Raw genomic sequence first — 20,919 nt, 5'->3', positions numbered from 1 at the left:
AAATAAAAAGTTAGACTGGTTCAGAGGAACAAATGTATCGTGAATGAGAGAATCACCTTTGTGAAGGCTCTGGGGACCAGTGAGGTAACAGGAGATGCTATGGGAGGTGGCCTGTATGTGAGCCAGAGTGTAAAGAGAGGGGACCCTTTCTATTATTGAGAACTACATGGAATAAGGGTTGAATAGCTGCCATGTTGTCTTTAGATAACAGCCAGAGAGGAGGAAAAGCTTCTTGAGTTGCATCTTCTGATTTCGTAGCTGGAGACCCAAGCCTTCTTGAGATAGGAGGATGGCTCATTTTTAATCAGTGATCTTTGGAGACAGATTTGAGTTGATCAATTGTTTATTTCCTTGTTTTCAGCAGCCTGATTGACCAGCTTCATTTCCTGCAAAGTTCTGATGTTGATTCCAGCACATGGCCGCAGGGAACAGGATGCAAGGCCTGAATGTGTTGTTCACGTTTCTCAGTCTGAATGGTGAAAGCCCAGGAAACGAAAAGTGGCTGATGTGTCTGTGGCAGAAAATTTGCCCCCTCAGTCAAAACTGCTCTCCCTTGACTCCCCTCCTACTCAAGACAGTAGTTCAGGATGACGAATGCAGCCAAGCCCAGCTCCCCTGCGCTGCATTTAGGAGGTAAATGGACATAAGACATGACTCTTGAAGGGTCAGAAAGTTTAATTTGCCTACGATGCCCAGTGCAGGGACTTACACAGAACTTTCTGACATCAAAGTCCTTTTTCCATAGTACCGTGAAGCCATGTGACAGGTTTGAGACCTGAGCCCCAGAATGATGGAGTAAATACTCTGATTCCTAATCTGATACACATCCCATTTTCATAGTCCTTGGAGAGATGACCAAACCCAAGGGCAGCCCCGAGAAAGAACAGCACTTGCACGCTGAAGAGAAAGAAGGGCTGTACAGTTCTTGCGCTGCGGCTGCTGGGCAATTCTGTTTGAGCTCCGCGTGGATACACTGAGACCCTTTTATGGTCATGATGAAAACAGGGAACTTAAGTCCATTTCCTTTAGAGGGCTTGGTTGTGTAACTTTTTTTTTTCTGGGTAAAAGTTACTTAGTTCTAAAGTCGGGTTTGATCCTGCCACCCACCCACAGGCATGGCCACTCTCGACCCCCTGTGGAAAGCTGGGAACCTCATCAGCTGCCTGGTTAATGGTCCTATTTCCTAGGTCTTTTCTGCACTCAGGATCGGAAGGATGGCCCACAGGGAAGTAGAAGGAAGTCATCTGAGCCTTGTGACCCCACCCTGCCCTCATTGCCAGGGCTGGGGTTGGGCTTTTCATATAACATGGCAGATAATGCAGTAGCTGGACCAGCACAGAAAGCCCAGGGGGCTGCCCCAAGGCCTTGACATCTCCTCCTTTGCTCTCTTAAGTCTGGCTTTGAGACCCAGCACTGCCCTTTTATGCTAACTGCTGTAGCCAACAAAAAGGCCTTCTCTCCTCAGCACTGCCAGACCTGAGAAAGGACCTATTCATAACTGGGTTTTGCTGTTCCCTCCCTAGGGGGTGGGGCAGAAGGTCTGAGGAAAGTTCTGCAGACCTGAGAACTGCAAGAAAGTATGGGGCTGCTGCCCTCCCACCCTGTTTGAACACAGAGGGCGCTGAGGATTCAAAGGTTAAGCCCATGAGCCCTTGCGAAAGGGAAGGATCCCTTCTGGGCTTATTTAGATAGATTTCTCCTAAGATACTGCTACGAGAAAGGGAGCAAACAAATATCAGCAGTCCCAGTCCCAGTCCCAGTTGTCTGGCCTCAGAGCAGTGGTTCTCAAAATGTATTGTGCATATCAAGCTTCTGGAGTGCTTGTAAACCCAGATTCCTGGGCTGCACCTCCAAAGACTGCAATTCAGCAACTGTAAGTTGTGTCTGGATACGCATTTTAAACAGGCCGGGCAGGGTGGGGGGGGGCACGTTTTGCCCCAAGGCCTAAGAGGCAGAGTTGGAATGCCCCCTGTCTGGGCTTATTCAATACAGCCCCCGGACCAACCAGCCTATAGCTGAGACTAGTGGTTCTCATAGCACCCAGGAAAGTTGCAGAAACCAGTTAAATTACATCAAGCTAAGTGGGGAGCTCAAACTCAGAGTGGGAGTATTTTCTTAGAGTTCCAGATTTACTGGCAAGATGAGGAGGAGTTCACCATGAGAGAGAAAGTGGAGTTCACTTGGAATGTGGAAATCCTACATCGACTACCCAAACTGGGCTGCTGACTGCATGGGCTTATAATGAAAAATCTTCCTGTTATCCTGAGGGTCCTCCAATTCAGGTTTGTCTAGACGTGCTGGAGTCTAGTAAGCTACTCACTCTACCTGTCTGCACAATGAGGGGTTGGTCGAGGAGTCTGCTAAGGTTCCCTTTGGTCTGACTTTCTAGGGTTCTCCAGAACCTGCAGCCTGCTTCTGATCTTCATCCTCAAGTGTGACTGCTTGGGCAGGGGGCCAGGTCTAATTCTTGCACGCACCATTTGCCTAGTATAAATAGAACAGTACTTGCACGTAGTAGGTGCCCATTAAATATTTATTGCAGGAATGAATAAATATTTATAATTGGCTATGAGATAAAATAGTCCTCGTTGGAACAAAGCTCAGAGAATAAGGCAGGGGCAGGAGCTGCGGCTGCTGGAATCTTGGAAGCAAGAGAATTCTCACAAGTCTCTGGCGCAGGTGGCTTCATCCGGGTGTCTGCCAGTTTCAGAGGTGGCCATGTTATTTCTTTTCCTTTAAACATACCTAATTTGTCTTAAAAATCCATGTGCATCGTAGAAAATTTATACATTTTTAAAAGGTATAAAAACGTTTTGAAACCATCCACAGTCCAGTGATTTTTCTTCTCTTTTTGGTACTTTTCTATACTTTTGGAATTAGAGGAAAATGATACATTGCCATTTTAAAAATCATCTGTAATTCAAAGATTTTTCAACGCTTTTCTATGCATGCCTACATATTTGGAAACCAGACTGATGGTACAGTGGCATATTGTGACTTCTCTGCTGACATGTTCCTCAAAGTCTTAAGCATCATTTTCGATGGCTTCATGATAATAGCACCTTTAACCATTCCCTCATAATGGACATTTAGGCTGTTTCCTTTATGCTTTATATTACAAATATCGCAATAATAAGCATTACTGCCTACACATTTTTTTTTTTTTTAAGATTTTATTTATTTATTTGACAGAGAACACAAGCAGGCAGAGAAGCAGGCAGAGGGAGAGGGAGAAGCAGGCTGCCCGCAGAGCAGGGAGCCCGATGCGGGACTTGATCCCAGGACTCCAGGATCATGACCTGAGCCGAAGGCAGTCGCTTAACCGACTGAGCCACCCAGGCGCCTGCCTACACATTTTTAACCTGTATTTCTTATTTCCTTAGGATAGAGTCCCAAAAGTGAAATTACTCTGTCAAAGAGTATAAAGCTCTTTAAACTTCTTGAAACACGGGCCAAAATGTTTTGTAGAAAAGTTTTCATCGATTTATACTGAAAGTCACTATCTCAATGAGCTTTTTAGCTGCCTCTTTAGAGAAGAGGAGAAAGCCCTGCAAGCTTCCAGGCCTCCCTGAAGCCTCGCGGCCGCTGCAATAGAAGATGAGAGGACACAGAGGTTCCGTCTGTAGTTTTGCCTCAGCCATCCCTCCGCCGGGAAGGCGCCCGTCCTGTTTCCTAATTGAGTTCTTCCCTTCTTAATGGCCCAAGGATGGAGGATGTTGGTGGTTAAGGCAGTGAGGGTGGAGGTGGATCCTTACGCTTGAGCAAAGAAGACTTTGTCAACAAGAATCCCACACTCGGAGATCCTTCACGGAGACATCCGTCTATTCCAACCAAAGTGAGCTTCCAGAGACGGGTAGAATGACGAAAGAGGAGGTGGTAGCAGGATAGGAGTTCGAGGCGGCTTCCAGCTGGAGGGCTGCGGCCCCTTTAAGGCCCAATCCGGGGCTTGGCCCTTTAAATCTGTGTCAGTTTCCCCTGACGTCAGCGGGCGGGCCGGCCGCCCTGCTGTTTACCGCCTCGCGGCCCGGCACAGTCCCCGGAGTTGGGAGCCCCGGGGCTGCGGCGGTCGCCCGCCCTTAAAGGGCCCGCGCCCCCAGGAAACGCGCCGCGCCGCGCGGCGTCGGGTCGCTGCCACCTATCACGCTCCTCACCCTCAGACCCTCCTCCCTTCCCGGCCGCCCCCGCCGCCGGCTTCCGTCCCTCCCTCCCCTTTCCCCGGCGTCTCCAAGCTCCCAGCAACCAGCCGCCCCCTGGCTCTCCCGGCCCCCGCCGGCGGCCGCGGGGTCTCCCGGCCGCGCTCTGCCCCTCGCGAGCTGGCCCGTACCCCACACCCTCCCCTCCCTCTCCCGCCGCCCCTGCTCGCCAGGCCCCCTAGGAGCGTCTCTGCGGCTCCGGGGAGGAGACGTTTCCTAATCTCAGGCCGGGGTTAAAGTTCTGGTCCTGGTGAGATGCTGGAAGCTGCGGCCGGAGCCGCAACCCGTCCCGGAGGTGTTCTGTCGCCTGTCACCGTCCCCACCACTACCGCTGCCGCCGCCACCGCCGCCTTGCCGGGGCCATGTTCGCTCTGGGCTTGCCCTTCTTGGCGGTCTTGGTGGCCTCGGTCGAGAGCCATCTGGGGGTTCTGGGGCCCAAGAACGTCTCGCAGAAAGACGCCGAGTTTGAGCGCACCTACGTGGATGAGGTCAACAGCGAGCTGGTCAACATCTACACCTTCAACCACACAGTGACCCGAAACCGGGTGAGGGCTGGGCTGCGCTGGGCTGGGGGTTGGTGGCGAGTGGGTGAGCGGACCAGGGCTCCGCGAGTCAGTCAATCCTCTACTCTTTTAGGAGGCCCATGAACGCGACACCCCACCGGGTTTCGTTTTCCCAGAACCGCACTGGACTCTCTTGACCAGTCCTCCTTGCTTTGCCACCAGCGTCTCTCTGAAGCTCCCACTGGACAGTTTCTAAAGTTGTCTCCTTCCCATGTTCTCTTTGACCCCCTCCTTTCCACCAGCTGTGGTCTGAGCAGGGCTGGTCCAACACCCCAAATCTGATAGCCTCACACGTCCGGGTGCAGGGGGAAGCAGGCTAGCCACTGGGCTTGGCCCAGAAAACCCCAAGGAGATGAGACAGGCCGACTGAAAGGCTCTGCCCAGCCAAGTTATAGCTGAGACTCCCTAGGGAGATGAATGCAGGACTTCCCAGCTCTCTTTCTGCCTTAGAAAGCCAGCTGGCCTTGTAAGTGGAAGGTGGTGGAGATAAGATCAACTCCAAGGGGGATGGGAGGAGAGAGGAAGTTTCTGTCCAATGAGGAATCTACCTCACCCTGACTTTCTCTTTCATTTTTTCCCCAGCCACGAGTTAAATGTTGATTGTAGCTAGATCTAGGAAGTCTAGACCCTGGGCAGAGCTGAGATTTGGAGAATTCTTGCAGCCTGGCTCTGTGGTCTCCTGCCTAACACTCTCCATGATGGGGTTTACTAAGAAGGGGTAGAGTTGATAGTAGCAGTCTGATTATTTTTCAGGATGGGGCGGGGTCTGCCTTCTGTGGCAGGCCAGGATCTGCCTTCAGTGCTTGTTTCTCTGAAGTTTGATGTCCTCCTGCTTGGAGTCCTTTCTTCCTTCTCCCCCATAACTGGGGTCATCCTGAGAGTTATGGTCTTCTACCCCTCAGGGAAACGTTGCCCTAGGGCTTGGGTCTCAGCAGCCCAATACCAAGCATTACCAGGATTGACTGATTGATTGATTTTCTTAAGCTCCCACTGTTCTGTGTATGTTCCTCCATGTGCCAAGGGTGAGAGTGTCTGCATTTTACAGAGGGGGATATCAAGGCTCAGAAGTGTGAAGTGACTTCTCCACAGCTCTAGCCCTTGGTCAGAGCTAAGGATAGAACTTGGCTTTCTTAGCTTTCCACAGTCTCTTTCCCCACCTCCCCACTGGCTCTGGCCCCCAGATTAGTTGTTGAGTGGGGGCTTCCTGGCTCACAAGGAAGAAAATTGAGGAACACTTCTTGCTCTTCTGTGTCCCCGTGTCCCTGTGCGTGGATATCCCAAGAACATGGATAGGTATGGGGTATCCTGCGGATGTCCAAGGTCTCCGTTGTGTTTCCTGTTGGGAAGTGAGGCCCTGTAGTTGCGTGGATCCCATTGTCCTGCACATACCTGTCAGCCAGGACGGGGCCTCTTCTAAGAGCTTCTCTAACTCGGGGCAAATCCCTCCTGGAGCCTGGGGCTGATGTGGCAGAAGAAGGGGCATAGCTTGCTGCCCAGCCTGACTGGGGGCGGTGGGGGGGAGGGGGGAACAAAGCGGTCAGCGTGACGGAGGGCAGGGCTCAGTGTCTGGAGCCATGTGTCCCGAGGAGCCCAGGTGGAGTCACTACAGGCTCGACTGAGGGGTGTTTCCATATCATTCTGCAGACAGAAGGCGTGCGTGTGTCTGTGAATGTCCTGAACAAGCAGAAGGGGGCTCCTTTGCTGTTTGTGGTCCGCCAGAAGGAGGCTGTGGTGTCCTTCCAGGTGCCCCTAATCCTGCGAGGGCTGTGAGTAGGACCTGGGGGTCAGGGAGGGGGGTAGGCCTCGGCCAGGCCAGGCCCAGAGCCTCACCCAGGGCCTTATCCAGGGCCTCAGGCCACCCAGGAGCCCCTCTGTTTCTCTTCCCTGTTCCCTGAACCAAGGGGCTGCTCAGTGGCAAGCATGCCAACTTGGAGCTTGTCAGCCTAGCTGGGTTAGGAGTGGGGAGAAGCTGGAAAGCAGAGTGGGGGAGTTGGGGCCTTGCTCCTGTGGCGTGGCTTGCTGGCTGGGACAGTAGTAACGTCCTGGCTTTCTGCTTTGGGCTATAGGTATCAGCGGAAGTACCTCTACCAAAAGGTGGAGCGAACGCTGTGCCAGCCTCCCACCAAGAACGAGTCCGAGGTCCAGTTCTTCTACGTGGATGTGTCCACCCTGTCACTGGTCAACACCACCTACCAGCTCCGGGTCAGCCGGATGGACGACTTCGTGCTCAGGTGTGCAAGGGCAATGCCAGGGGACCACGGGCCTGGCCTCCTTGCCAAGCTCAGGGAGTGACTGTGATGGGGGGGCTTTTCTCCCTCCAGGACTGGGGAGCAGTTTAGCTTCAATACCACAGCAGCCCAGCCCCAGGTAAGATTTGTCTGGCAACAGACCCTCGGGAGGAGAAGTGGTGACATGGGAGCGGGAGTGGTCGGCAGACCCTGCTGGGAATCCCAGGTTGGCTGTCCCCTCGTCATGGAAGGACTCTGGCCCTGAGGTGGTCAGGGGACAGGCCGCGTGGGACTTGCAGAGGCATGGGGTCTGGCCGCCACCTCTCCTCCTTGCCTCTTGGGACACTATCCTGAGTGCCCACCTGAAGTTGAGGGGAGTGATGTAATAGGGCTGCTTAGGGTCAGGGTCCTTCTCCCCAGAGAGCTTCCACTGCCCAACCCTGAGAGGATATACAGTGTTCCCTTCTAGAGGGACAGAGAGAGCATCCTCATGAGATGGGTCTCTCCCTGCCCTCCTGTGCCCTCAGTACTTCAAGTATGAGTTCCCGGAGGGAGTGGACTCGGTGATTGTCAAGGTGACCTCCAACAAGGCCTTCCCCTGCTCAGTCATCTCCATCCAGGATGTCCTGGTAAGTTGCCTGCCCTTTTTTGCTCTCCACCAGCGGGTAGCAGGGCTGCTAAAGAGGGGGCCCAGGGCCCAGGTTCCTGCCCATTCGCCTCTCCCCTCTTCGCTCTGTAGTGCCCTGTCTATGATCTAGACAACAACGTAGCCTTCATCGGCATGTACCAGACTATGACGAAGAAGGCCGCCATCACTGTGCAGGTAGGAAATGCGCATGGCCCTGTGGGAGATGTAGCCAGGTGCTGAGCTTTCCAAACCCTTGCTCCTTCACCCCTACCCCATTTCTACCCTACTGATAAGACTGAGTCTTGGCCTGCCAGTCCCTGAGGTTTGGGGCTCTGCAATTTATGTGAGGGTTGAATCATCATCCCAATCACCTTGGGGGGTAGGAAAGAGCAGAGTACCCTTTCTGGCTGTCATATCTATTTCATTCACTGTAATGATAGCTAAGAGAGGGAAAGGGGGGGCGCCTGGGCGGCTCAGTCGGTTAAGCATCTGCCTTCAGCTCAGGTCATGATCCCAGTGTCCTGGGATCGAGTCCTGCATCAGGCTCCCTGCTCGGCGGGGAGCCTGCTTTCTCCCTCTGCCTGCCGTTCCTGCTTGAGCTCTCTCTCTCTGTCAAATAAATAAGTAGAATCTTTAAAAAAAAAAAAAGAGAGAGAGAGAGAGGGAAAAGGGCCCTGGCTGATGCTGAGTGTTGCCCTTGGCGAAGGCTAAAACCTGTGCTGGGGGCAGGGAGGGTGAAGCCATATTATGTTCACTTCACAACATGTGAGTTGCAACTTAGGAGGCAATAGGGGCCCCTCCACTTGTTCTCCTGGCTGATGCCCAGACCGTAATGGGGCACCCATGGGCTTCACGGTGGTAGGTCATACACACATTTGCTCACCTGGCTAGAGCATAGGGTCATGGTTTGGGCTCTAGAGCCAGATAACTCTACCACTTACCGGCAGTGTAACCCTAAGGCCTAATAGGGATAATGATAGTACTTATTTTGTAGGAATCTTAGTGAGGGCTGAGTAAAATTATGTGTGTATTTTGTTGATTGATTTTGATGATGATTGATGGTGATGATGGTTTTATCATCATCATCATCATCATCCTGCAGCGCAAAGACTTCCCCAGCAATAGCTTTTACGTGGTGGTGGTGGTGAAGACTGAAGACCAGGCCTGTGGGGGCTCCTTGCCTTTCTACCCCTTTGTAGAAGGTACCCGGTGTGCCCTGGCCTGGCCAGGGTTGGGGAGGGCTCGGTCGCTCCCCGGGAGGTAGAAGAACCTGTGTGGCTGATGCGGGGGGTCTGCCGGGTTTGGGGTTTTGGCCCTGGACTCTCCCAGGCCTGGTCCTACAAACTTTAGCCAAGCTCCAGGCGGCTACTTGTTTGACATTTTGCTTCCAGATGAACCGGTCGATCAAGGGCACCGCCAGAAAACCCTGTCCGTGGTGGTATCTCGAGCAGTCACGTGTGAGTGTGGGTGGCTGAGTGGCTCTTCCTCTCAGACCTGGGGGAGGGGGAGGGAGACCTACATGGCAGACTGGCGGGCCTGGAAGGGGCAGTGTTCTTGGCAGCCTTCACGATGGGCGGGCCGGGGGTGGGTCCCTGAGTGATGTGGTAGAGTCGAGACTCACAATTGATGTACTGAGTTCCTGTTCTCTCTCCGCCCCTTGTGAGCAGTGCAATCTCACTGAGCCTCAGTTTCCCTGTCTCTATCGTGGTGGGTAATAGGATCTGTCCCGGTGGTCTTACCAAGTTGTGAGGTTTAGCACAAAATTAGCAGGAAAGTAGTAGGCCCCTTAGTCATGCTCGATAAATATTTACTGAGTGATTGGATGGAGCCCTTTGTAAACTGGAAAATATAAGATAAAAATAAGGGATTGTAATGGGAGGGGAAAGAAGCTGCCTCTCTCGTATGGATTCTTCATCCAACAAATATTTATCGAGCACCTTCTGTGTGCTGGGTGTTATGCCCTGGCTGAGTCCTCTGGCTCGCAGCATTCTGAGCGCTATGAAGGGCAAAGGACAGGTCACTGGGACCACAGGACAGAGCAGCTTTCCTGGAGGACACAACGCCCCCCCGCCCCCCGAGCTGTGTTTGGAAGGAAGCTGTGTTTGAAAACAGGATGGAATTTTTGAGGAAGAGGGAGAGGAGAAAATTCTAGCAGAGGGAGCAACAGGAGTGAAGGCAGGAATCATGTCAGAGTTTGGCATATTTGGGGACCTGCCTGTTGCTCACCCCACCAGGTCACTGAGGGAAGAGGTGGGGGGAGCTGTGGCTGGGCCCTCGTCTGCCGTGACGAGTGGTCTTGGAAGGTTTGGTGTGCTCATCTTCCTCCTTCCCCCCCGACAGCTGAGGCCTATGTTGGTGGTATGCTCTTTTGCCTGGGCATATTTCTCTCCTTCTATCTGCTGACTATCCTCCTGGCCTGTTGGGAGAATTGGAGGTAAAGCGGGGCTGCCGGGCGTCCCCCTTTACTGGGGTGGGTCGAGCAGGGGAGCTGGCCTGGCAGGATCTGAGCCAGCCCGGGGTCACGCTCCGCACCATCATGGGGCATAGGAAGGCGGGTCCTAACTTTTAGGGTCGGTGGTCCCTGGGCCTCTCCTCTGGAAACCAACCCCTGCCCTCAACCTCCTACCCAAGTAGGGAAACCCCACATTGCTTCCCAGCCTGGGAGGAACCTTAAGATCACAGATGGAGGACAGGGTTATGGGGTGGAGAGGGTGGAAGGCAGGCCGGCCCAGCATTGGAGGGATCCTCGTCCTGCCCCTCTGGTTTGCCTCTGGATTCTGTTCCTGCAGGCAGAGGAAGAAGACGCTTCTGGTGGCCATGGACCGAGCCTGCCCGGAAAGCGGTACCTCCAGAGGGCCTGGGCAGGGAGGGCAGAGTCTGCTCTGTGCTTTGCTGGATGGATCCCTCGGGGGCTGGAGGGGGAAAGGCCAGCGGGGGCTTCTGGGTATTCAGACTGGGAATAACACTCTACAGATGGAAACGGGGCTGGGCTGTTGTACCCCTGTGACCCTAACGTGCCCACCTTAACGGCTGCCACTCGATTCCTTCTCTGGGTCTGGCTACACTGTCTGTCCGCCTCAGGCGATGTAGCTCACCGTCTGGGCGATTATTAACTTTTCATTCTCTTTCCTTTTCTTCCATCCTTCCCTCTCTGTCTATCCTCCTTCCTGCTTGGGACCTTCTCTCTCAGCTTCTCTCCTTGGTAAGCTCCAGGTGCTGTGGGCAGAGGAGCTGAGGTCCAGAGTGGGGGAGGGAGCGGACACACCGGGGTGTCTGGGTGGGACCTGGGCAGGCTGATGCTCGCTGTCTTAGCTGGCCATTTAGACCCATCGATTCCTTGACCTTCCCCCCCCCCCACCATAGCGAGGACAAAGAATGGCCAGGGTTTCCACGGGGACACAGTGGGAGGTTGGGGCAGCCTTTGGCGGTGGGAGCGAGGTGTGTTTGTCAGGATAGGTGCTTATTCTTTGCTGCTGCCGTGGCCCCTCCGTGTCTCTCTGGAGTCTTTCTTCTCTCTTCTCCTTGGCTTTTGGCCCCTCTCTGTTTCCAGAGCTGAGGGGACCTCGATTTCTCCTTGCAGGTCACCCTCGGGTGCTCGCCGACTCCTTCCCTGGCAGCTCCCCGTACGAGGGCTACAACTACGGCTCTTTCGGTACGTGTCAGCGCCAGAGGTTGTCCTGCCCACTCACAGCCCGGCCTCCTCGGGCGTCCCCTCCAAGGCGGCAGAGTGGCAGCGGGCCCCTCCCAACCCCAGCGTCCCCGCGCCCTCCCACCGGCCTCACCGCGTCCCGTGTGCCCCGCAGAGAACAGCTCCGGGTCCACGGACGGCCTGGTCGATAGCACGGGCACCGGAGACCTCTCCTACGGTTACCAGGGTGAGTGAGCCGGCGGGGCCGAGCAGGCTGGGTGAAGCGTGGTGACGGGCACCAGCCCCTTCTGGCAGGCTCTAGCACCGGGAGAGGGGCTGCTGTCTCCCCCCCCCCCCCCCCCCGCCTTTCCTCCTTGGCCCCACTTCCCGGTAACTTTCCCTTTCCTTTGAAGGGCACGACCAGTTCAAGCGGCGCCTCCCCTTTGGCCAGATGCGGCAGCTGTGCATTGCCATGGGTAGATGTGGGGTGGGGGGGTGCTGCTCCACCGGTCAGCTCCTGCCGGGGGCCAGGGAGACGCTTTGTGCATGGCTTCCCCATCTAATGCCAATAATCGCCCGCTCTTGTGTCTTGTGAGAGAAGCCAGCACTGGCCTCGATGCTGGTGGGCTGGCACCCAACCGCGCCCAGGCCGCTGCTGTGCTTTGCTGCCAGACCCTCACTCCCGGCCTGCCGGGGTGTCACGTCCTGGCCTCGGGGGGCTCCGGTCAGGCACGGTCACAGGAGGCAGCTTCTGAAGGCACCAGAAAAGAACAGGAGCAGGTGCTCTTCCTAGAGGCAGCCTGTCACCCTTGCCTGCGCCCCAGAGCCCACTGGGTCTCTACCCAGGGGGGGCCAAGGCAGTGTCCTCTCAGAACCCACACGGCTGGGCACCTAATCAGCATGACTTCTGCTGAATTCAGTCCTGTTGCTTGTGTCTGGGGCCCAAGGTCTGCTCAGGGTCCCGGCCTGGAAGTCCTACTTCAGTTTGGTGGCCACCTGTTTGGTGGCCTCTTCCCAGAACCCACCCTTGTTCCCCTCAAGGACTTAGGAGCACCCAATACCTTTGCCCTGGGCCTGAGCCCACCTCCACCCCTGCTCTGAGCCCACAGTTTGCCTCTTTCCACTGCCCAGTAATTGTGACAATTGCCCCAGGTGGGTGGGGACAGACCTTGGGCTCTGTGCCTACTGGTTAACTCTTCCCTCCTGCCCACCCCAGATCGCTCCCTAGACCCTGTGGGCACTCGGCCTCGCCTGGACTCCATGAGCTCTGTGGAGGAGGATGACTACGACACATTGACTGACATCGATTCGGACAAGAATGTCATTCGCACCAAGGTCCGATGCCATGCGGGCTGGCCCTGGCCGTGGGTTTCCCAAAGAAAGGAGGTTCTGTGTTCAGGCCCCAGCACATCTCCCTCTGGGGTGACATCTTAGGGGAACAAAGGGAAAGAGCTCAACGGGGGCAGGATTGATTCCAGGGGAAGCCGACTCTGCTCCCAGCCCTTCCAAACTAATCGGCCAGCAGCAACGGGGTGGCCTTGAGCCATGCCCTGCAGAATTATGGCCTGTGGGAGGGGTGGGGGGACTTCTCATGTCCTCCTCTAACCTGGGCAAGAGGGGCTTCTCCCAGTCTCCCGGGCGGTGGGAAAGCGGGGCTCACTCCAGCTTCTCCCCAGCAATACCTCTACGTGGCCGACCTGGCACGCAAGGACAAACGCATCCTTCGGAAAAAGTACCAGATCTACTTCTGGTGAGTGGGCCGCGGGGGCCGGGCTTCCCGTTACTGGCAGGGTGGTGTGGCGGCGGCGTCTCGGGTCCTGCCTCCTCACCGCCGCCCTCCCACTCCGCAGGAACATCGCCACCATCGCTGTCTTCTATGCACTTCCTGTGGTGCAGCTGGTGATCACGTACCAGACGGTGAGCGGCTCCCCTGGGCCCGTACGGAGCGCCCTCGCCCAGCGTCCCAGCGTACAGGTCGTAGGTCACAGGACCCGGGTTCAGATCCTAAGTCTGCCTCATGGGCTGGGTGAGCTGAGCTCCCTGAGCATCAGTGTTCTCATCTGCAAAATGGGGCAGCACGTAACAGTGACGGCACCTTCCGCAGCTTGTCCCAGGGCTTACGCAACTAGGCCCATGGGACTTGGTAGGTCTCGGTTTCTCTTCCCTTTTCTCTGTGCTGTGAGGCAAGACGCTCTGTCACGGTCATGCCCCATGATCTTGGGCTCCACCTAGCACCGGGGCGGGGCGGGCAGTGACTGCCAGAGAGGGCTGGCCCGGCGCACGGATGTGCCCGCGAGCCTCTTGCCGCGTGGGACTGTGTGGTGTGGCCCGGGCTCGGGCCTGGCTCCCTCTCGCCTGGGCTCTGGGCCGAGTCAGGTGCTTTAGCAGCCCCTGCCGCTCCCCTGCAGGTGGTGAATGTCACCGGGAATCAGGACATCTGCTACTACAACTTCCTCTGCGCCCACCCGCTGGGCAACCTCAGGTGGAGATCAGGGCTGAGCTAGGGTATGGGGGGTGTGGGGGCCGGCGCTCTGCCCAGGGCTGCCCTAGGTGGGGAAGAGGCCAGAGAATGGGGCCAAGGCCAAGCGCCCCCTGTCGCCCCTTCCAGCGCCTTCAACAACATCCTGAGCAACCTGGGGTACATCCTGCTGGGGCTCCTCTTCCTGCTCATCATCCTGCAGCGGGAGATCAACCACAACCGGGCCCTGCTGCGCAACGACCTCCACGCCCTGGTGAGAGAGCACCTGCCGCTGAGGCCGTGGCTCCAGGCCCTTCCAGCAGGCCGGCCCCGCCCGGCCCTGCCCTGCCCACATGCCTCTCCATTCCTCTCTCCTGCTCGCCCTCTCTTCAGTTCTGCCCTTTCTCCCTCCCCCGCCCCCCCCCCCGCTCCCTCCTGCCTCACCTCCTCTTTCCCTTCACTTCTCCCCAACAGGAATGTGGGATCCCCAAACACTTCGGCCTGTTCTATGCCATGGGCACGGCGCTGATGATGGAGGGGCTGCTCAGTGCCTGCTATCACGTCTGCCCTAACTACACCAACTTCCAGTTTGGTGAGTGGGGCCTCCCTCTTCCCCGGCTGCACCGAGAGCCAGGCCCTGCCTGAGGTCCTCCCCGCTGGGATCCCCAGCACTCAGCCCTGTGGGAGACTCCGGAGCTGGGCTTCCTGTGGGCGCACATGTCCTAGTTTATAGGAAAGAGGCAGCTCGGTGCAACCGCACTCGTTCGTTGTGTGTTCTGTGGAAAGGCACGGATAAACACCGAGAAAACGAATGTAATTGGGCTATGGTCCCTGACCTCAGGGTGCTCAGACTATGGCCCTTGTTGTCAGGGGAGGTCAGGCTGGGTGCCGGCCAGGGGGCAGCAGTGCGGTGTCCTAGGGGCAGTTACGGGGCTGGAGTTCAAATGTCAGCGCGCCGGCAGCTCGCTCTGTGGCCACGAGGAGGCGCGGGGGCTCTCTCTGCCACCCGGGTTCTTGGGGCTGGGGGCCCCCTGCTGCGGTTCGGAGGATGTGCTCGCAGCTCACGTTCCCGTCCCCAACGCAGACACGTCGTTCATGTACATGATTGCCGGGCTGTGCATGCTGAAGCTCTACCAGAAGCGACACCCAGACATCAACGCGAGCGCCTACAGCGCCTACGCCTGCCTGGCCGTCGTCATCTTCTTCTCCGTGCTGGGCGTGGTGAGGCCCTGGCCCGCGGCGCCCGCCCCGCAGGGGAGGTGCACACGTGTGCGTGCACCCGCGGCCCCTGCTCCGAGCCCCGCTCCTCGGGAGGAAGGGCGGGCTGGGGGAGCGGCTCTCCTCGGCGCCTGCTCAGCCCTGCCGACGGCGGCCCCCCGACAGGTGTTCGGCAAAGGGAACACAGCGTTCTGGATCGTCTTCTCGGTCATCCACATCATCGCCACCCTGCTCCTCAGCACCCAGCTCTATTACATGGGCCGCTGGAAGCTGGGTGAGGGCATGCCCGGGGCCGGGCGTGGAGGGGGGCAGCTGGGCCCCACGGAATGAGGGTTCGGTGGCCTCGGGGACCTGGACTCACTGCCGACTTTGGGTTCTGCCCTCTGGCTGGGGGCCCTGGAAGAATCACAGAGTGAGGAGTTAGATGAGGGTTGGCATAGCCGCGCCCTCCGAAGGCCTGGGCTTCTCTCTGCTGCGGGGGCCAGGGGCCGGGGAAAGAGGGGTGCCCGTCAGCACTTGCCCTTCTTGCAGACTCGGGGATCTGCCGCCGCATCCTCCACGTGCTCTACACAGACTGCATCCGGCAGTGCAGCGGGCCCCTCTATGTGGTACCAGCCCAGCTCCCAGCCCTCCTCCTCCTCCATCTGCTCTTGTCCCTCTGGGTGGGGGGGGGGTGCCGCTGAGAGCCCAGGGGAGGGTGGGGACCGGCTGACTTGGGCCTTCTTCCACTTTTCTCCCTGTCTCTCTTCCCCCTCTCAGTCCCCGTGTCTCTGCTTCCCTCCAGGACCGCATGGTGCTGCTGGTTACGGGCAACATTATCAACTGGTCACTGTGAGTCTGGCCGTTGTCTGTGGTACCTGGCTGGGCGGACAGCTGGGGGCTGGGCCAGCCGCTGGCTGCCTTGGGGTCCGCAGACAAGTTCTAAGCTTTGGGCATGAGAAATGGGGGCTCAGGAGAGAGATGTTGGCACCTCGGGTTCTAGAATTTCTGTGGGCCGCTGAACCCAGGCTCACATCATAATAAAATGTGGGGCAGGGGTGAGGGAGAGCCCCTTTCTTGCTCTTGGCCCTCCCCGGCTTCACCAGCGCTTCCTCCCTTTGCCAGAGCTGCCTATGGGCTCATCATGCGCCCCAATGACTTCGCCTCCTACCTGCTGGCCATTGGCATCTGCAACCTGCTTCTGTACTTCGCCTTCTACATTATCATGAAGGTGAGCGGGGCTGCCGAGCCTCCTCCGCCGGGGGCCCTGCCTTTGCCGGACGGAGCTGGGTACGGCCTGCTTCAGGGGAGCGTTGCGAGGGAGTGGGAATTTTTCCTTCATCTCTGCCGAGGAGGTCTAGGAGGGGAGAGGCCAGTCTCTTGCATGTATTCCAGCTGTATCCAGAGACCCTTCCCTAGTCCAGGAATGGCCCTGCAGGAGGGAAGAGCCCCGTGCGGTGCAGAGGGCTTTGAGCTGGGGCTCCCCAGGTCTGCAGAGGCAGGGCCTCTGATGGCCGGGCGCTTCGCAGGGACCCCTCTGCCCTCCAGCTTTGAGAGGAGCCTCTGCCCAAGGAGAGCCCCCAGCCAGTGCACCCCGCCAGCGTGGGGCTCTGTGCACACGGAGGCCTAGCCAGGGCGGACAGCAGGGGTGAGGACACCAGGCTGCTGGTGTGGGACAAGGTAACTGTGTAGCTATTCGAGGGGAGGCTGTGAATCTAGGAAGGCTTCCTGAAGGATCCATCCTGTATGCTGAGAAGTGGCACGAAGGGCAGGCAGGGAAACGGACTGGGCCAGGGTCTGGCCCTCAGGCTGTTCTTCCCTCCCCGCCCAGCTCCGCAGTGGGGAACGGATCAAGCTCATCCCCCTGCTCTGCATTGTCTGCACCTCCGTGGTGTGGGGCTTTGCACTCTTCTTCTTCTTCCAGGGACTCAGCACCTGGCAGGTGAGTAGCGAGCCCGCCGAGAGGGTGGGGAGTTGCCCACAGGCTCACTGTGAGCTGACGAATGGCCACTTCTCTTCACAGACATCGTTTGTGAGCACTAACCATGCTTTCACAGCTGCCTTCCCACTTCACCCTCCTGACATTCAACATGCCAGCATGGGGGGTTCCCCTCATTTTACCTATGAGGCAGCTGAGGTTCAGAGAGGCCAAGGGACCTGCCCGGGGGCACACAGCCTCCGAGTGGCACAGCTGGGGTTTGAAACCAGAACTACCAGGCTCTCCCCTCTGCCTCATAGGCACCTGCCATGAATCACGTTTCGATTCTGTGATCAGAACCAAGTCTGGCCGAGTCTCTGCCTTTGAAGTACTTATAATCTAGTTCAGGAGAGAGAGAGAGACCGTCAGTTCCTGGACTGCTCTTTGCAATATGATACACAAGGCGAAGCATATAGACAAGACAGGAAGGGGGAATGGACGCGAGGACAGAGTTAGGAGGTCCAGGAAAGCTCCCTGGTGGAGGCAGACCTTGCTCATGGCCCTAAAGGCCTTGGGTGATGAGAAAGGGCCCTGTGGCCCAGCGACGCTGTGACCGGAGTCATGACCCAGAGGCAGAACTAGACGAGGCAGATTCGGGGTCAGCGAGAGCAGGAGTTTGGGAACTGAGTGAGACTGAACTCCCGCAGGCAGGACATTCACTGTCATCTCAGCGTTTGGCACAGACGGCCGCACACACAGTGCTGTCTGGTCGGCGTTGGTTGGATAGGGTTATGGGGGAGCAGGGAGGACCCTGAGCAGCCTTAGGTCGTGGCCCACAGTCACGGCTCCCGTTGTCCTTGGGCGGGGAGGGGGGGTGACCCGCCGGGAACGCTCTGGAGAACGAGCCTGCAGGTGCTGATTCCAAGGCAGGGACCCGCGGTAGGAGGCTTCCGAGGTCTTCTAGCGTCTCGAGGTAACTCACCCCGCTGCTCGGATACAGGGCAGAAGAATCGGAGGGAGGAGGGTCTAAGGGAAAGGAAAGGGCAGAAGCCAGCATCCTCGGGGAGAAATCCGCAACAAAGAGCCGATTCTCAGATGTGGGAGACAGGGCAAGGGTGAGTCGGCAGGAGGGTGCGCGCCTGGCGCCGCAGCAGGGCGGACGCAGGGAGCCGCAGGCCAGGTCTGGCCCCGGTTGGGTGGGCAGCGTCCCAGGCGGCTCTCCCCGTTGTCCCTCCCCAGAAAACGCCTGCGGAGTCACGGGAGCACAACCGCGACTGCATCCTCCTGGACTTCTTTGACGACCACGACATCTGGCACTTCCTGTCCTCCATTGCCATGTTTGGGTCATTCCTGGTCCGTGAGGCTGCCCTGGCCCAGCACGGGGGTGGGTAGAGGCCCAGGTTGCCTGGCGGCCTGCGCCTGACTCGGCGTCCACCCCCCCCCCAGGTGTTGCTGACGCTGGACGACGACCTGGACACCGTGCAGCGGGACAAGATCTACGTCTTCTAGCAGGAGCCAGGCCCCTTGCTTTCCTCACAGGGGCCCCCGAGCTCCTCTGCCTCACTGCCCAGAGCCTCCATAGCTCTGGGGGTGTGAGTCCCCGCCCTGCGGCCCAGTGTGGGTGGTGGCGGGCCAGCGAGGTCTAGCCCACGCTTGGCCTGGGACAGTCGTGGCGGGGGCCGTGAGCCCTGCATCTGCCCTCTGCCGGGGAGGAGGCCTGCTCCCCTAAAGCCCCGGATGGTGGCCACGGGCTTCTGCTGCTCAGTGTTGAGGGCCTCTCACGGGCCCTGTCCGTTGGCTCTCCCACCTGTCCCTTTGCAGGAGGAAGGAGGGGAGTGGTGTTGCCCTGCCCATCTCATCTCTTCTGCCCGTCCTTCCCTTCTCCAGGAGCCTGCGACCCCAAGCCCTTCTTCCCGAGCTCCAATCCAGGGCCTGCTTGGGCCTGATTCTCTGTCCTGCGCCAGGGCCCCACCGCCCTTTGGGGCTGTCCCTGACTGCCATCACTGCCCGTTCGAGTCGGGATGAACGGGGGTGAAGGATCTTGGAGGCCAGCCAGCTGGTGCCAGGCTTTTGGTGCTAAGGCCTAAGAGGGGCTGTAGGCAGTGCAGCCTCCCCCCTCTGACCTGTGCTTGGGACTGGCTCTGGAGTAGTAAGGGTCAGTCCACGTGTGACAGTCGCCTTGATTTGAGGGGCTGAATTCAGAGGTCACCTTCCTATCCCGTCAGCCCCCAGACTGATGTTGGCACCAGGATTGGAGGGAGAGATCAATTCCCCCCTTCCCTTCCTTTTTCTTTCCAGCCCTCCGTCCTGCCAAGCCCCAGTTGGGGGCCTTCCAGTGCCGTTGACACTGCCCAAGAATGTCCAGGGGCAAAGGAGGGGTACATGAGGCGCCCAGCTTCTCCTGCCTCCTCACAGCCGTGGGAGCCCCAGTGCCTATCTTAGAAGGAGGCTCAGGAAGGGACACGATACTCCCCTCAGTGTCCCTGGTCCAGCCTCACTCTAGGACCCAGGGCTGGCTTCTGTGTTTCCGTCCTGTCTTCGGCCAAGTTTTGTGTTAGTCACACACACGTATGTGTAGGAAACTTTGGAGTTTACACTGAGTTGCCCCAGCTCTGGGCCCCTAGCTGCTCTGGTCCTTCGATCCCCGTCACCCTACCTGGTCCATTCCAGATGCCAAGAGTGGGGGAGGCCAGGTTGGGCCTCTGCCTTGGGGATGGGAGTGTGTTTTATTCTGCCCAATTTGTTTTTATAGCTCTCCCTGGAGCTGGGGAGAGGAGGTGGATCTGGATCTTTTTTTCAGAACTCCGTTTAATGTCTGTTTCCAGGCTGTGGTTGCATTTCTGTTTTCTATGAATGAGTCTGCATTCAATTAAAGAAACAGCCAGACGCGGTTCTCGGGCCCCTGTTTGCTCCCCCGTTCTGGGTGGAGGTGTTTAGAAGCAAGGGTGGGACAGAGGCCCTCCATTTCCCAGCTCTTCTGGTCTGCCTTTCTCTTTTCAACAAAAGAGAGTCTCCCTTGTTTTCCCCATGTGTCCTCGAGTCCCCCGTGTCTCTCCTCCCCTTTGAGCAACTGCATCAGCTCAGGAAACATGTACCAGGGGCCTGCTCCGTACCAGGCACCATGTTGGGCAGTGAAGATGGTGGAGTGAAGAAGTTTTCACGCCGCCGCCGCCCCCCCTTACCTGGCAAATGGCAGAGCCTCTGCCCACTTGGCCCCTCACCTGCAAATCAGGCCGGCTTCCCTTCTGGCCTGAGCCTCTCCCAGCCTGGCCGGCTGCGAGTGCGGCCAGTGCTGCCTGATGTGACTGTAATGGCCAGGAGAATGCAGGCCGAGGCGGGGCTGGTCCTCGGGGGACCCAAGATGGAGACTGTATGGTGGCTAAAGGCGCACGCGGAGGGCAGGCGGGCTCCCAGACGAGGGAATTTGGAAACGACCCTAGAAAGTTGATTTCGGTTCCAACAGGCCTAGGAGGCCAAGATTTGGGGGGCCAGGAAGCTGGTGAATTCAGACCTAAGCAGAGGGGCGCTGCCCTCTAGATCCCCCGCCCCTTTCCCTGCACTTCCCAGCAAACACCACTGGGGGGCACTCCAGCTCTGCGTCACTGGGCTCTGGCGTTAGGAGGCTGGCTGTGGTGGGCGTCCCCTCCGCCGCCCACTGCCCAGTGCCAAGCTCAGCTGCCCCTCTCCTGGAGGGTGTCCAGGGTGTGGTGGAGAGTGTTAGCTCCTCCCTGCCAGGCCGCCCTAGGGAAAGGGGTGGGGTGCCCTCACAGTGGGCAGCCCAAGAGACCCCACTGGTAGTCTCACCTTCTTCGGGTACCCTTTCCCCAGACCCCTGAGGCCAAGTGCAAGCCACATATGAGTGGGTCTTCTTCCAGGAGTGATAGAGCCCAGTCTGTTCTCTAGGGTAGGTAGGGACTGTTCCACAGGGAGGGACGGAGGATAGCAGCCTCTGAGCCTCCCGCCCAGTGTTGGTGTCTCAGCCCTGCCAGGCCTTAGAAACCGCCTGGATAGGGGCCAGGTGGACTGAGCTGCCGCTGAGCCCCCAGATTCCACCCGCAGCTACAGCAGGGAACTCAAGACCCACCCCCACCGAAAGCTCTCAACCT

General features: G+C 57.8%; 1 protein-coding gene across 6 annotated transcripts; it reads left to right on the top strand.

Moving 5' to 3' along the window:
• Positions 1 to 3,503: 3,503 nt before the first annotated feature.
• On the top strand, positions 3,504 to 19,699 carry SIDT2 (SID1 transmembrane family member 2). Of its 6 annotated transcripts, none has more exons than XR_013442601.1 (27): positions 3,504 to 4,738; positions 6,401 to 6,522; positions 6,823 to 6,987; positions 7,078 to 7,123; positions 7,512 to 7,613; positions 7,724 to 7,807; positions 8,715 to 8,814; positions 9,004 to 9,069; positions 9,953 to 10,046; positions 10,402 to 10,454; positions 11,193 to 11,264; positions 11,416 to 11,487; positions 11,654 to 11,716; positions 12,457 to 12,575; positions 12,917 to 12,990; positions 13,091 to 13,157; positions 13,649 to 13,722; positions 13,849 to 13,972; positions 14,173 to 14,290; positions 14,783 to 14,919; positions 15,082 to 15,190; positions 15,448 to 15,524; positions 15,701 to 15,747; positions 16,021 to 16,126; positions 16,727 to 16,837; positions 16,919 to 17,786; positions 18,053 to 18,168. XR_013442601.1 is itself a non-coding variant. In XM_036104480.2 (27 exons), exons 1-27 carry the CDS (start codon positions 4,556 to 4,558, stop codon positions 18,320 to 18,322), a joined length of 2,562 nt encoding a protein of 853 aa, XP_035960373.1. In that variant the 5' UTR covers positions 3,511 to 4,555; the 3' UTR covers positions 18,323 to 19,699. The 6 variants fall into 6 exon arrangements, 3 of the variants coding, with proteins under 3 accessions (XP_077915081.1, XP_035960373.1, XP_035960376.1); XM_036104480.2 differs by lacking the exon at positions 16,919 to 17,786 and adding an exon at positions 18,260 to 19,699 and having other exon boundaries at positions 3,511 to 4,738; positions 18,053 to 18,166; XR_013442602.1 differs by lacking the exon at positions 11,654 to 11,716 and having other exon boundaries at positions 3,507 to 4,738.
• The last annotated feature ends 1,220 nt before the right edge of the window (positions 19,700 to 20,919 follow it).

This window comes from Halichoerus grypus, chromosome 11 (genome assembly GCF_964656455.1).
Source record: "Halichoerus grypus chromosome 11, mHalGry1.hap1.1, whole genome shotgun sequence".
NCBI classification, from domain to species: Eukaryota; Metazoa; Chordata; class Mammalia; order Carnivora; family Phocidae; genus Halichoerus; species Halichoerus grypus.
The sequence above is the reverse complement of the archived record's forward strand: the minus strand, read 5'-3'. Positions and strand labels throughout refer to the sequence as shown.